At 36.3% G+C, this 16,844-nt stretch overlaps 1 protein-coding gene across 1 annotated transcript in view; it reads left to right on the forward strand.

Moving 5' to 3' along the window:
• The window catches only part of LOC110465554 (myosin-1B-like), a 52,774-nt gene that overhangs the window by 26,309 nt on the left and 9,621 nt on the right, over positions 1-16,844 (forward strand). Inside the window, exons 18-32 of the mRNA XM_021521468.1 lie at positions 468-578; positions 2,011-2,130; positions 2,485-2,631; positions 3,060-3,238; positions 3,427-3,581; positions 4,611-4,735; positions 5,142-5,219; positions 5,914-6,138; positions 7,121-7,225; positions 7,938-8,075; positions 9,796-9,957; positions 11,051-11,068; positions 14,715-14,879; positions 15,678-15,809; positions 16,581-16,754. Of these exons, the coding sequence (XP_021377143.1) occupies positions 468-578; positions 2,011-2,130; positions 2,485-2,631; positions 3,060-3,238; positions 3,427-3,581; positions 4,611-4,735; positions 5,142-5,219; positions 5,914-6,138; positions 7,121-7,225; positions 7,938-8,075; positions 9,796-9,957; positions 11,051-11,068; positions 14,715-14,879; positions 15,678-15,809; positions 16,581-16,754 (2,034 nt within the window). The remainder of the gene's footprint in view (positions 1-467; positions 579-2,010; positions 2,131-2,484; positions 2,632-3,059; positions 3,239-3,426; positions 3,582-4,610; positions 4,736-5,141; positions 5,220-5,913; positions 6,139-7,120; positions 7,226-7,937; positions 8,076-9,795; positions 9,958-11,050; positions 11,069-14,714; positions 14,880-15,677; positions 15,810-16,580; positions 16,755-16,844) is intronic.

Here is a 16,844-nt window from a genome sequence, read left to right on the forward strand (position 1 = left end):
GAGAGAGACAACCTACTGGAACAAATGACAGTGAGTATTGTATAGACTAAGCTGATGACCTCTGAGAGAGACAATCAGTTTTCTTTATTTTTCGAATATAATTCTTTCAGAAATGTGTTTGAAAAAGTTTCCCAAAATTCTGAATTTGCGATAAACCATGAAGTGCTTAGATTTAATGGCCGGGGTTTGATTACTCGATTGGATGTGAAAAGCTATGGGGTCACCTGCCTGACCGCGTGGGTTTTCTCCGGGTACTCCGTTTTCCTCCCACACTAAGACCCCCTGCGCGCTAACATCCGAGCCAACAAGAATGATTATTATAAGTTTAAATAAATTGTATCATAATAGTAGTAAAATAAACAAAGAATATATATGTACATAATTATATTTAAGTTAGTGATTAACATTAGCAAAATATCTCTATAGAAGCTGATAAATACATAATATGAACATATCTCCATTTCTAGGCCTTGCAGCTACAGTTAGCCACAGCAGAGACTGCTGCCCATGTGGGTACCAGCGAACATACTGTAGTTCCTGTGGCAGCTCCTGCCCCTCTGCAGTCAAGTCATGGACAGGTAAATTTACAGTGATATATTACATTGTGATGCTTATCTAAACCCAAGCACTACAGGGACTATGATTTTCTTCACAAATAGACCAGTTTTAGAATCACACTTGTTCAATTCACTAAAAACTGTATACCCGGTATACTGTACTAGAATTTTGTTTAGTATTTGAGTATTTTACTGGTTTCCAGATTATACATGTACAGAATTTAGTTTAGGAATGTTACACAAAATAGATCTCATTGTGCTCTTACCTAAGTGTCTTCAACAACACAAATCTTAGGCCAATATGATAATGATATGGTTACTATATATTGATGTTCATCAAAAATGCCTGTCTGTATTTTAGCTACTTAAGAATCTTAAGAAAAGGAAAAGGATTGTTTTGGTGGTGTTGTAACTAGTTTGACAACGTAACAATTCTCTGTGATTAACACTCCAGTATATTTTTTTGGAAGGTAATGAATAATCATACCTGCATTATAGTAAGTAGATACTAATAGTTGCACACAAATCTCTGAGGGATTGGCATGAACTAAACTGCAATAAATATGGGTGGGCTTATTACCAGGCATGGGCCTATTGCCAGATACATATCATAACACCTGTATCCACCCTGCATTTGATGATACTGTTTGTAGGGTATTAACTTCCAGGAGTGTTATGGCTCAAGTTGATTAAAATCTGAATCCTTAATTGAAAATTCCTAACTATATTCTTCAGGTTGGTAAGTATGAATAGTAGAAAGATTATGTATCACACCAGTAAGTGTTTATGTGTGACATTGTGACGATTCGGTGACTAGTACAATATGTACCCTGTCACCTTCATCAGACAAATGACCAGTGAAACGTATGTTTACAAAGGTGTAAAATGTATACGAGTTGGCAATACATATATATATATATAATCAAAGTTCATTCATACACGCTATAAGCTTCACTGGTCATTTGTCTGATGGAGGTGACAGGGTACATATTGTACTAATCACCAAATCGTCACACATAAACACTTCCTGGTTGTGATATATAACCTTTATACTACCCTTAATGGAGTAGGTGATAATAGCTATACAAAGTTAACTTTTAGAAGTACACTTTGTAGGGTTGATCATTACCTCTATGGACCTGGGTAGGTGGTAATGATTGTTAAATTCTAATGACTTACAGGAGTGTACAGTGTCCGGCCATGCTGAGCTGGTAGGTGGTAATGATTGTTAAATTCCAATGACTTACAGGAGTGTACAGTGTCTGGCCATGCTGAGCTGGTAGGTGGTAATGATTGTTAAATTCTAATGACTTACAGGAATGTACAGTGTCCGGCCATGCTGGGCTGGTAGGTGGTAATGATTGTTAAATTCTAATGACTTACAGGAGTGTACAGTGTCCGGCCATGCTGAGCTGGTAGGTGGTAATGATTGTTAAATTCTAATGGCTTACAGGAGTGTACAGTGTCCGGCCATGCTGAGCTGGTAGAACAGTTACAGATAAAGACAGAGGAGATAGCAGAGAAGGACATGAAGATACAGGAACAGGAGCAGCGTATTTCTGACAAGATACAGGTCAGGACCAGGAATATTTAAAAAACAAAAAAATGTTTTTCGAAATGGATTTGCTTGCAGAAACGCATAAATAAATGGTGGTATAGAAGAGGATTTATTATGACAAACTTCCTACTTTAAACAGTCTTGAGAAATCAAAATAGTGTATGTCTACACAAGGGAGAATTTCTTTGACTGTTAACAAATAAAGTTGAATTTTCATTATTTATATATAATTGTATATAACACTGCTAATATATAGTTGACTGATAAGGTCGCATATTAGTTGACCTCTAAGAGATTTACAAGACTTTATATTTGCAATTTGTCCTATCGTGGATTTACTAATTTATATATTTATTTGTTGACCTTTAGGAGATTGAAAAAGTGAAAGATGAGATGAAGCACATGAGGAAGGACATGTTGAAGATGGCCAAACAGCACAGCAAGCTTCAGCTGAAACTCAAAGATCTGGTGGAGTTTGCGAAAACAAAGAAGCTTCTGGCAGCTGTAGCGAGATATGTGAGTTTGACCCTCAATCACTTGCGGTATGACCTATCATGTACTGTAGGAAACATAAAATTAAACTTCAGAAGCTGTGCTGAATTTTACTGATTATAAACTCATGTTCAGCCCATCTACTTGTTAACCAGATGCTACAGTTAAGGGTCATTTCATGGATTGTATCCCGATTTACTTCCATCCAAGGGGGATAACCTTGATTCTATTTTTAGCTTCCTGTCTGTCAATATTGATATTTTTTTATTCTGTGCTCTTTATAGATATAAAATATTTTGCCATTTGAAATTTAATCTTTTGATCATATCAAATTTAAATAAATGGAAAACTTTGTATATTAAAAGTCAGTGAGCATTAAATGGATTCATAATAAAACATGGTTCTGCAAGTTATCAAAACACAACTTTATTAACATACAATTTTAATTGAAGGTACATGAGATCCATGGCGAGGTTCCTGATGCAGCTAATGGAGTGGTTACCAAACTAACCCTTGTCACTGCTGATGTAGCTACAGACCGCATGCCATACGACCAGAGCCAGAAGGCTGTAGATGCATGGGAGGAAAAATACAAGAAGAAGAATGGAAAAGCGCCTGGTGAAAAAGACAGGTAATATAGCAACTAATGAATTTTCTAATAATAACTTGTCTTACAAGACTCAGTGTAATCTAAATCCTGACTGGTATACATGTGTATATAATCTTGACACTACACTTGGATTCTATGAAAATGAGAACTATCATTAAATCACTTTTTCCTGAAAGATATGTTTATCAATGGACTGAATAATTTCTCAGGGATGCCGAGGGGAAAAAGGTTTATGCTGCTATGGAGGAGAAAAAGGCAGCTCTAGATGATTCCAAGATAAACATGGAAGCCCTTAAGATCATGAAAACAGGAGACTATGTCGCTCCAATATCTCGCCAAGCTTCCTCAGTACAGGACATCAAAGGTAAGAGATAGCACTCCAGTAATTAGAATCTATATTGTGACACTGTCCTATTCTATAAGTAATCTTCTGAATACAGTTAAGTTTTAATATTTGCAGCTATTCATCAATATACTGTTATACAAATTATGTTTGCCTCTGTAAATTTCTATATGTATAGCTCGAACAAAAATTTGACACTTAAACAACAATAACTATGAAAATGACCAGATGTCATTGAACTTTATACACTACATGTCAGTACTTAGGATGTAAATAAAACATTACATTTTGTACCGGATTCAGTGGTGGTGTTGCTCATTATTTGTATTTTTATTTATACACTACAGTCAAACTTCAATAAATAAAACTTGGAAGATTCAAATTTCTTGATGTGTCAAACTTTCGGCAAAGTTCGGATTTCCCCCTTATATTACACTATAAAAGTTCAATTCATGAATCATACTTTCATGAGTCAAATTTCTCACTGTTTTGAAGTATAAACAAGACCTGTTCTCTAAGAAAACACTTGAAGTTACAACTGATAAATCGAAGTCAAAAACTTACCTGTACGAGAACAATGAAATGTTCTGCGGTCACTTTAGCACCTTCACGGACATGTTTTGGTATCCAGAGAAAAAGAACTGGTGACCATGTGTGCATAACCTCGTATCTTAATAATACAATAATAGACAAGGCACTGACTTGATGTTTTCCTGTTCAGTATTTCAGGTTTTCATTTTCAAATTCATTCAAATTTTCATAAATCATGCTGCTGAAAATTGAAGCTAGACAATACATGAATATAGTTTCATTTTAAATGATATTTATTGTAAGAGGTAAAGATTTAAATGGACATGAATATGAGCACAGTAGAATGCTACATAGTGGTTCTATAATGCAGTCCACATATTCTGAATTCCTGCCAAGAAATCGTCAATAGGAAAGTCGCAGCAGAAATGTAGTGAATTTGGTCCAGACATACCACTGCAAATGCTTGACCCAACAAAACTCAGATAACTATACAGTGTTTCTCCAATGGTTCTTCAACAGAGGAGGGAGCTATGGTGGAACGGATTGAGCACCAAATGTCGGCAATGGACAACAAAGTGTCTGAACTGGAGACAGAGAATGACGATCTGAAGAAAGAGAGGAGTCAAATGGCCGCCAAGTTGATGGTGAGGTTTCAATGCTGGAATGATAAAAAGTATCAGGGCTTGTAGAAATTAATGTAGATTCCATATACAAAATCAGTTTTAGAGATGCAGAAGTTTATGTCGAGTTTGATTGGTGCTTGAATAACTTAATATGAAAAGCAGAAAAATGAAGTCTGCAGGCATGTTTCATTTAATCATGTGAGTGTATTTTGATATCTAGTGCAATTTAAATAGCGCAAAATCGAAATGAAAATGTTGAAAAGCATTCTTTTAAAGATGATTTTAAATAAAATATGGAATGAAAAAAAAAAATACAAGGAAAGCAAGACAAGTGACTGATAAGAATATATTATTTTTTGCATTTAAGTATCGTAAGTAAACTAAATAAATACTGTTTTGAAATAAGATATTGAATTATATTGTACAGGACCTGGAAACCAAGTTGGAAGAGGCCAAGAACCAAGCTGAACTACAGGCCTCTCTGGCCATGGGGACCAACACAGAGGTCAGTTAGTAGCACTTAAAGGGACTTGAAGGACAGAGTTCATCAGCATAAAATTACAACAATGTGTAGAATACACTGTCTTGAATACAGTGTATTACATTATCTTAAAAACACTTTCATATGAAATTAATCACTATTCCTAACATAATATTTTCTGTGGTCACAATGGCCACATAAACACTGGATATTTGTATAACTAGACATTAATATTCTTTGCTGTATCTGACCTTGAATAAGACCAGGAAGCCAACACATGCTCTCTGACAGAACTGCAATAGATACCAGTGGGCTTATTACCAGACCTGGCTGGATAAGTACAGTAGTTAAATTGATAATGTTAGCATCAGTAAAACATTGTTTGGGTGATTGTGTGAATGGAATTCCATTTACAAAGGTCAAGTTGCAATATGATGATGTAATGTAAATGTTTGTAAAAAAAAGTTGTCCGCACAAATATGCTTTGTTGTTGATTTAAGGCTACATGCTATCTTAACGAAAAATGCACCTCCCTTCAAAAGAGTTACAGTATCTTTTATGAATGACAATGTAGCCTTGGGTAATTAATGGAACATAGGAGCCAACTCTACTACACATCATACTAATAATGTGATGAGTGACATATACCCAGATGTATTTTTTGTGTGGCTATCTGTTGTTCTGCATAATGGTGCATGTGTAATGTTTGCATTGATAGGAATTGTCGGAGCAGATCACCCGTCTCCAGGCTCAGGGAACCAGTCAGGACACCGTCCTAGCCCAGGAAAAAGCTGCACACAGCAACACTAAGGATGAGTTGGAAAATCTCCGCAAACAGATGGACGTCTTAAGGGAGGAGATGAACAACGAGAAGGCTGACATTAGGGCTAAATTAGACAGCAACAACAAGACGTCTAAGGCCATCATGAAGGCCATGGAACAGGTATGATAGACACAATTCAATGACTCTTTGCTTTTGCATTGATAGGTATTAGTGCTATTTTCTCGTCTGAGTGAAAATCGGGATAACATTGATTGCAAAATCCACGTGTGGATTAAAAGAAAAGAAATAAAACCCATGAGACCAGCATGTGCCAGTCACACATCCTTGAAATACCAGGGCTTATGTTCTCTTATGTTCTCTGCATCCCTGAAATGTGACATGGCAAAATTTAAGGCACACAGTTAGCTGTTTGATAAAAAACTGACCAATCACCAGGCTGATGATAAAAAACTGACCAATCACTAGGCTGATGATAAAAAACTGACCAATCACCAGGCTGATGATAAAAAAACCTGACCAATCACCAGGCTGATGATAAAAAACTGATCAATCACCAGGCTGATGATAAAAAACTGACCAATCACCAGGCTGATGATAAAAAAACTGACCAACCACTAGGCTGATACATGTCCTTTGAAGATCACATAGGACTTCATCGTCGGATACCCATGGCTGATTTTGCTTTGGTACTCGCTCATCACAATGAGTGAGTACCGAAGCGAAATCAGCAGTGGGTATCCGACAATGACAGGACTTCAAATCTGGTCAGTTTTACTGTAATGCTGCAATGTGATTCTTCTTGATGTACACCAAAGGATCAAATTTGTCTACCGGTACTTGTATTGTCAACAAGGTGGCATTTAACAGAGCCTTTGATTTATTTATCATAGAGATTCCTTCAGTCAAAAAATACTCAAAAAGTATGCTCTTAGCTTAATATGTAAGGATAGATTGGATGAGGTCATTAGGTCAAGGGTCAATTCACTGCTGTTATAAATTAAATACAGTTCTCTGTAAACCTAAAAGTGCTCCGTCATATTTCTATTTTCATCATACATTCATCAATAACGAGTTGAATGAAGATATAATGGTTGCATTTGACCTTTGATGGATGATGTGTAAATATTTTTACCTATTTTAGGAACTTGACAAGTCAAAGACTAGAATTGATGAGTTAGAGAAGGAGAGACTGGCCAATGTACCGATGGACACAGCCAAGGAAATAAAGAATCTGCAAACCAAGATTGTAAGTTACATTCACTTTATGTTATTAATAGCATAAATCAAATTTAAAAGTATCAAAGGTTTTCATGTATTGATATTGAATTTTTCCATTTTCACTTACAAATATGACACTTTAATTTATGAGATGGGACACTTGGAAATTCAAATTTCGAGATTAAGTAAGGAATATATATCAATAATAGTTATTCATTTTGGAAAGTCATATCCTGGAGGATATTTGAGAAAATCAATAGACTTCATTTACCCGCATTAACTTGATTACAGTACTATTTGTATTGAGTATTAAACTATTACCTTATTGCAGTATTATCGTGGTAACAGTAATATTTGTATTGCATTAAGTTAGATTCTCTCTTCGAATACTACAGGAATCAAATGTACAAGGTCATAAATATTATAAAGAGGATCTAAAACAGAGTTATTTAATGTGATTATAATAAATCAAGCTTCAGAGAGTTTAATTACTATTATGTGGAATGGAAAACTGAGATTCGTTCTATGATGCTCGCCACAAAATTACCAAAAATGATACAAAAATAAACTAGAGATGTTGATAGAAAATCAAGCATTTTTGCATTTGCTGCAATTTCATGACATCAGATTGTTCCTTGAGACTTCAGTTTGGATTCTATATAAATATTTCATGTGGTGGTGTTATCTCTCTGTATGGGGATTAATATATGATAAAGAATTGTGTTATATTTACTTATCAGGCAGCCCTTGAGAAGGAGAAGTCAGCCTCTGGTACGACAGCTGTTGGTCTTACTGGTCAGATGTCTGAGCTACAGACAAAGCTGGACAGTGCTAATAAAAACCTGGAGACCCAACGAGCTGCTAATAGGGACCTAGAGGTCAGTTAAAATTTCTTCTCACTATTAATAAAAACCTGGAGACCTAACGAGCTGCTAATAGGGACCTAGAGGTCAGTTAAACTTTCTTCTCACTATTAATAAAAACCTGGAGACCCAACGAGCTGCTAATAGGGACCTAGAGGTCAGTTAAAATTTCTTCTCACTATTAATAAAAACCTGGAGACCTAACGAGCTGCTAATAGGGACCTAGAGGTCAGTTAAACTTTCTTCTCACTGTTAATAAAAACCTGGAGAGCCAACGAGCTGCCAATAGGGACCTAGAGGTCAGTTAAACTTTCTTCTCACTATTAATACAAACCTGGAGAGCCAACGAGCTGCTAATAGGGACCTAGAGGTCAGTTAACCTTGCTTCTCACTGTTAATAAAAACCTGGAGAGCCAACGAGCTGCTAATAGGGACCTAGAGGTCAGTTAACCTTGCTTCTCACTGTTAATAAAAACCTGGAGAGCCAACGAGCTGCCAATAGGGACCTAGAGGTCAGTTAAACTTTCTTCTCACTATAAATAAAAACCTGGAGAGCCAACGAGCTGCTAATAGGGACCTAGAGGTCAGTTAAACTTTCTTCTCACTGTTAAAAAAAACTTGGAGAGTCAAAGAGCTGCTAATAGGGACCTAGAGGTCAGTTTAACTTTTTTCTCACTGTTAAAAAAAACTTGGAGAGTCAAAGAGCTGCTAATAGGGACCTAGAGGTCAGTTAAACTTTCTTCTCATTATTAACAATAGAATCTTTATGAAACTTTGTTCCTCAAGGCTCAAACAATCTACTTTTATGCTTGGGATTAAGTGTCGTCAGGGAGCAGCCTTTTCAATGAATTAAGATTGCTAATAAAACGGGAGTGTCTCTGTTCAGTTCAATCATAACTTGTTGGTATAACAATTTCTAGATAAACAACACTACAGACCTAACAAAAATGGCCATTTCATCAATGTGAAAAGTTTTCTTTTGGAGGGTGGGTTGGTGTGGGGTGGGGGGTTCCTTATCAGTATGAAAACAATGTTTTGATGACTTGTACAGTACATACCCTGTCACCTTCATCAGACAAATGACCAGTGAAACGTATGTACATGTACACAAGAGTGTAAAATATGTATGAGTTGGCAATATACATGTATGAAATGAAGAATTAAACCGACAGTAGTAAATTATTGTTGAACACATTACATAAAAACAGTAATTTTGTTTAGAGGCAATATTATATATACTTTCATCACCTCAGTTTAACTCGATACATCTTCACCACAGACTAAATGTAAGTTAAACTTGATATACCTTCACCACAGACTAAATGTAAGTTAAACTTGATATATCTTCACCACAGACTTAATGTAAGTTTAACTTGATATATCTTCACCATAGACTAAATGTAAGTTAAACTTGATCTATCTTCACCACAGACTTAATGTAATTTTAACTTGATCTATCTTCACCACAGACTTAATGTAAGTTTAACTTGATCTATCTTCACCATAGACTAAATGTAAGTTAAACTTGATCTATCTTCACCACAGATTTAATGTAAGTTTAACTTGATCTATCTTCACCATAGACTAAACGTAAGTTTAACTTGATATATCTTCACCACAGACTAAATGTAAGTTTAACTTGATATATCTTCACCACAGACTTAATGTAAGTTTAACTTGATATATCTTCACCACAGACTTAATGTAAGTTAAACTTGATATACCTTCACCACAGGCTAAATGTAAGAATGCTAAACTGGAAAAAGACAAGTCAGTGAGAGATGCGGTGTCGGTACAGGAGAAAAAAGATCAGTCCAGGATGAACGACGACAAGAAAAGGATTGCTGCTCTGGAGAAACGGATCAAGGAGCTAGAGTCGGCCGGAGTAAAACCAGGCGTAAGTACTAGCACTTACAATAGGGGTAACATTTGGGCCCCATTACTAATAGCAATGAAATGATCTTCCTACTTAATTTGTTAAAGCAAAAAGGCAAAAAACGTACAGATGTCTTATCTATTAAACTTTTTCAAGAGTGCATTGAAATTACTAACACAGTCACCATGCATATAGAAATTTAGAATTATGATAAATTCATGAATTACTGAATAATTATGCACCCGTCGAAATCCCCACGATAACAAAAATCCACGAAATTAAATCCCCACAAAAACATAAATTTGGTATGATATAGATAGGGGAAAATCAGAAATCAGCAAAATATAATGTCCTTGAAACAGGCTAGTATATGAAAACCTTGAAATTTCAACCCCATGAAAATAAATGATTCTACAGGAAAGCGTCTGCGTCCGTCCGTCTGGTTAAAGTTTTGGTGCAAGTTTCTTCAGTGGTTTACAGTTCAGTCAGATCATGTGTTATTGTCCTAATTTTTAGCATGGATGTTCATGTGGGGTCTAACAAGGACAATATGGATTTAATTTGGGAAAATATTTTTTATCACATAGACATGACACTAGCTTCCAGGTACTTTAAATATCAAACAAACAAAAAATGATGGAATAGGGTCAGACGGGCGTATTATGCATTCGTTTGCGTTGCCCTTGTTTTGTTTAATGTTAATGAAATTGACACTGGAACAAGGCTTACAGGAAAATAAAGTGATGATTAGGGTTTTCAAATATCTGCATTTGAAAAACCTTAATCAATATTTGCCTTTTTTAACCCCGTATTAAGATAAAGCTTCAATAAACATGTCTCTCTCTTTTTTAAAGAAGAGTTAATTGCTACTAATAGTGGATGTTTTAAGATATTTATAGATTCATTATGTAAACATCATAAAGGTTTATGAAATGAGATAGGGTTTTTTCTCCAACACAAGCTATATAGAGATGCTACCAGCATTGTGTGCTTCCAATTTTGACAGATGAAATGCTTCTTTGATTTACAATTGTTATGTAACAATTCAATTGTCACATCCCAATAGTAATTCAATGGTGTCATATTGATTGCTTGTTCATTTTGTCTTTATTAGGTCGTTGCTGCTGTTGGGGTAAGTGGCTGTGTTTTCACTTTGATTAAGCACTTTATAACTATGAGGGTTATCTCCCTTAAGGATATATGCTACCTTACACTTTATACCTGTGCTATGCGTTAGGAATATTTCCCTTAAGGATATATGCTACCTTACACTATATACCTGTGATATGTGTTAGGGTTATCTCCCTTAAGGATATTTGCTAACTAACACTTTATAGCTGTGATACATATTACAATTATCTACCTTAAGGATATATGCTACCTTACACTTCATACCTGTGATATGTGTTAGTGCTATCACCCTTAAGGATATATGCTACCTAGCACTTTATACCTGTGATATGTTTTATGGTTATCCCCTTCAAGGATATATGCTACCTAACACTTTATACCTGTGATATGTGTTAGTGCTATCGCCCTTAAGGATATATGCTACCTAGCACTTTATACATGTGATATGTTTTATGGTTATCCCCTTCAAGGATATATGCTACCTAACACTTTATTCCTGTGATATGTGTTAGGGTTATCGCCCTTAAGGATATATGCTTCCTTTCACCTTATACCTGTGAAATGTGTTAGTGCTATCTCCCTTATGGATATTTGCTACCTTACACTTTATACCTGTGATATGTGTTAGGGTTATCTCCCTAAAGGATATTTGCTACCTAACACTTTATAGCTGTGATATGTGTTACTGTTATCTCCCTTAAGGATATATGCTACCTAACACTTTATACCTGTGATATGTGTTAGTGCTATCCCCCTTAAGGATATATGCTACCTAACACTTTATACCTGTGATATGTGTTAGGGTTATCCCCCTCAAGGATATATGTTACCTTACACTTTATACCTGTGAAATGTGTTATGGTTAACCCCCTCAAGGATATATGCTACCTTACACTTTATACCTGTGATATGTGTTAGTGCTATCTCTCTTAAGGATGTATGCTACCTTACACTTTATACCTGTGATATGTGTTAGTGCTATCACCCTTAAGGATATATGCTACCTTACACTTTATACCTGTGATATGTGTTAGGGTTATCCCCCTTAAGGATATATGCTACCTTACACTTTATACCTGTGATATGTGTTAGGGCTATCTCCCTTAAGGATATATGCTACCTTACACTTTATACCTGTGATATGTGTTAGTGCTATCTCCCTTAAGGATATATGCTACCTTACACTTTATACCTGTGATATGTGTTAGTGCTATCTCCCTTAAGGATATATGCTACCTTACACTTTATACCTGTGATATGTGTTAGTGCTATCTCCCTTAAGGATATATGCTACCTTACACTTTATACCTGTGATATGTGTTAGGGTTATCTCCCTTAAGGATATTTGCTACCTAACACTTTATAGCTGTGATATGTGTTACGGTTATCTCCCTTAAGGATATATGCTACCTTACACTTTATACCTGTGATATGTGTTAGGGTTATCTCCCTTAAGGATATATGCTACCTTACACTTTATACCTGTGATATGTGTTAGTGCTATCACCCTTAAGGATATATGCTACCTTACACTTTATACCTGTGATATGTGTTAGGGTTATCCCCCTTAAGGATATATGCTACCTTACACTTTATACCTGTGATATGTGTTAGTGCTATCTCCCTTAAGGATATATGCTACCTTACACTTTATACCTGTGATATGTGTTAGTGCTATCTCCCTTAAGGATATATGCTACCTTACACTTTATACCTGTGATATGTGTTAGTGCTATCTCCCTTAAGGATATATGCTACCTTACACTTTATACCTGTGATATGTGTTAGTGCTATCTCCCTTAAGGATATATGCTACCTTACACTTTATACCTGTGATATGTGTTAGTGCTATCTCCCTTAAGGATATATGCTACCTTACACTTTATACCTGTGATATGTGTTAGTGCTATCTCCCTTAAGGATATATGCTACCTTACACTTTATACCTGTGATATGTGTTAGGGTTATCTCCCTTAAGGATATATGCTACCTTACACTTTATACCTGTGATATGTGTTAGTGCTATCACCCTTAAGGATATATGCTACCTTACACTTTATACCTGTGATATGTGTTAGGGTTATCCCCCTTAAGGATATATGCTACCTTACACTTTATACCTGTGATATGTGTTAGTGCTATCTCCCTTAAGGATATATGCTACCTTACACTTTATACCTGTGATATGTGTTAGGGTTATCTCCCTTAAGGATATATGCTACCTTACACTTTATACCTGTGATATGTGTTAGTGCTATCTCCCTTAAGGATATATGCTACCTTACACTTTATACCTGTGATATGTGTTAGGGTTATCTCCCTTAAGGATATATGCTACCTTACACTTTATACCTGTGATATGTGTTAGTGCTATCACCCTTAAGGATATATGCTACCTAACACTTTATACCTGTGATATGTGTTAGGGTTATCCCCCTTAAGGATATATGCTACCTTACACTTTATACCTGTGATATGTGTTAGGGTTATCTCCCTTAAGGATATATGCTACCTTACACTTTATACCTGTGATATGTGTTAGTGCTATCACCCTTAAGGATATATGCTACCTAACACTTTATACCTGTGATATGTGTTAGGGTTATCCCCCTTAAGGATATATGCTACCTTACACTTTATACCTGTGATATGTGTTAGGGTTATCTCCCTTAAGGATATATGCTACCTTACACTTTATACCTGTGATATGTGTTAGTGCTATCACCCTTAAGGATATATGCTACCTAACACTTTATACCTGTGATATGTGTTAGGGTTATCCCCCTTAAGGATATATGCTACCTTACACTTTATACCTGTGATATGTGTTAGGGTTATCTCCCTTAAGGGTATATGTTACCTAACACTTTATACCTGTGATATGTGTTAGTGCTATCTCTCTTCAGGATATATGCTACCTTACACTTTATACCTGTGATATGTGTTAGGGTTATCCCCCTCAAGGGTATATGTTACCTAACACTTTATACCTGTGATATGAGTAATAGATATCTTCCTTAAACAAAAATTATTCAACCTTTTTTATAAATTCAGATCTACCTGGGTGTTATCATGATTAGAGTATTCACTCATAACCTTTCCAGTAGGTAATCAATTAACTATTACCATTTACAAATGGCTCCTAACACATTTTTGTGGAACTCTTTTAAAAAGGAGATTCATTCATGTGTCTTACGTCCTTAATTCATTATTACAAATAAAAGGACCTGGTAACAGACAAAAGCCTATATTAGTTATTTACATTCTAATTACAGTAATGAACATTGTTATGATTATCATATTCATTTTCACGATGGTCATTTGTTCACATTCTATCAGATTATGGATTGAATTTAAGTCCAAATAGTTTAAAGATAATTGTTATGTAAAGTGGATCTGCTTGGTTATAAAAGTACACGAAATTGGAAATTGTGTTGATTTCTGTTGATGTACATTTCTCAAAATCTAAATCTTAATCATAACAGTGAACAGAATACCTAACCTATTTTGTAATTACCTGAAGTACAATTGCAGTGTTTACTTTAGTACTATACTAAATTTACATCTATATATGTGTGTGTGTGTAGTTACCTGTATCCTAAGGGGAATATTTACCTGCATGACCTGTGTTTTGTATTTACCTGTAGGGTAAGGGTGGTAATACTGAGGCTGCAGTGAAGGCTATGCGAGAACAGGTGATCAAACTTAAACAGGAGAACAATGAGCTGAACACGCGTATCAAACAAGTGGAATTGGATATGAAGCGAGGTGGTCGACCAGGGACTGCTGCTGCTGGAGGACTGGCAGAAGATGTGAGTAAATTGTTTACCAAGCAGGGTGGTGGTGGGCAGTGTCAGCAAACATTAACCCCCAGGGTGGTGGGGGGCAGTGTCAGCAAACATTAACCCCCAGGGTGGTGGGGACAGACAGTGTCAGCAAACATTAATCCCCAGGGTGATTGGACAGACAATTTTAGCAAAGCATTAATCCCCAGGGTGGTGGGGGCAAACAATGTCAGTAAAGCATTAACCTCCAGGGTGGTGGGGACAGACAATGTCAGTAAAGCATTAACCTCCAGGATGGTTGGGACAGACAATGTCAGTAAAGCTTTAATCCCCAGGGTGGTGGGGACAGACAATGTCAGTAAAGCTGTAATCCCCAGGGTGGTGGGGACAGACAATGTCAGTAAAGCATTAACCTCCAGGACGGTGGGGACAGACAATGTCAGTAAAGCATTAATCCCCAGGGTGGTGGGGACAGACAATGTCAATAAAGCATTAACCCCCAGGATGGTGGGGACAGACAATGTCAGTAAAGCTTTAATCCCCAGGGTGGTGGGGACAGACAATGTCAATAAAGCATTAACCCCCAGGATGGTGGGGACAGACAATGTCAGTAAAGCTTTAATCCCCAGGGTGGTGGGGACAGACAATGTCAATAAAACATTAACCCCCAGAGTGGTGGGGACAGACAATGTCAGTAAAGCATTAACCTCCAAGGTGTTGGGGGGGGGAATACAACGTAAATGAAGCATTAATCCCCAGGATGGTAAGGACAGGCAATTTGAGTTAAGTATTAATCCCTTGACATGTGTTTTGTATGTATTTCAGAAAAACGCACAGAAGAGAAATGAAAAGATCCTGAAAGAACTTGAAAAGAGAGTTGAAATAGAGAAGAATAAAAGCACGAAACTGGATGAAAACCTGAAAACCACTGAAGAGGAGCTCAAAGTAACAAAGAAGGCAAGTGATAAGTTACTTAATATCTTCTCAAGTATTCTTTTGTCCCTTTATAAAAAAAATGGTATTTTCCCTGTAATCTTTCTTATTTACTAAGAAAATTACTACTTTTCGCTTACATTTTTACCTGAAATATGTCTTCCTTTTATGCATGTTGTATATCATATTTTAATTCCTCTCCAGAGCTTTATTTTGTATGTATCAGTTGATACCTTTGTACACCTCCCCCAAATTAGTTATGGTGGTATACTGGCATCAGGTTTTCAATCTATCTTTCTGTTGGCACACGAATGCTGTTCATCCTAGAGTATTGGACTAATTATAAATTAAACTTCGCACGAATCCTTCCTGTTACATAAACCATGGCGCCATGTTGTTTCTGTGACATTAAAAGAGTTATTACCCTTTATTTGCCTCTTTAAAGTCTTCTCAAGTTTGCTACTCTTATAGTGTTTTATGCAATTCAATGAAACTTAACAAACATCTTCCCTTTCATATTTACCTCTGCATGTGTTGTTTCACTCTCTTTTTAAAGAGTTATTGCCCTTGACGGTTATGAAATTTATTTTCGCGGGTCATTTTTATGCTTGTCTGTTTATTCTGCAGATCATATTTTCAAGATCACACTATTGACCCACAGAATCGGGAAAATAATATTTCCACGGAAATATCCTGCTAAATGGCAAACGGTTTGTGTTTCTGTAGGAATGTGACACTGTTGTCTTGTGTCTTTTCTATAGGAGTGTAATAATAATGTGTTGTACATTTTCATAGGAGCGTGACAACAATGTCAATGAACTGAAGAAGGTGAAGTTGGAGTTGGACACGCTAGGTATGGCTGCTAAAGAGGGAGTAGAGGCTGCAACTAAGGTCAAGGCCTTGGAGAAGGATAACAGGAAACTAGGGGAAGAAAACAAGACCCTCACAGAAAACTACAACTCAGAGAGGGTAAGTTATCTGTACAAAGCTCTCACAGAGCGCTACAACTCAGAGAGGGTAAGTTATCTGTACAAAGCTCTCACAGAGCGCTACAACTCA

This window comes from Mizuhopecten yessoensis, unplaced genomic scaffold (genome assembly GCF_002113885.1).
Source record: "Mizuhopecten yessoensis strain PY_sf001 unplaced genomic scaffold, ASM211388v2 scaffold11091, whole genome shotgun sequence".
NCBI classification, from domain to species: Eukaryota; Metazoa; Mollusca; class Bivalvia; order Pectinida; family Pectinidae; genus Mizuhopecten; species Mizuhopecten yessoensis.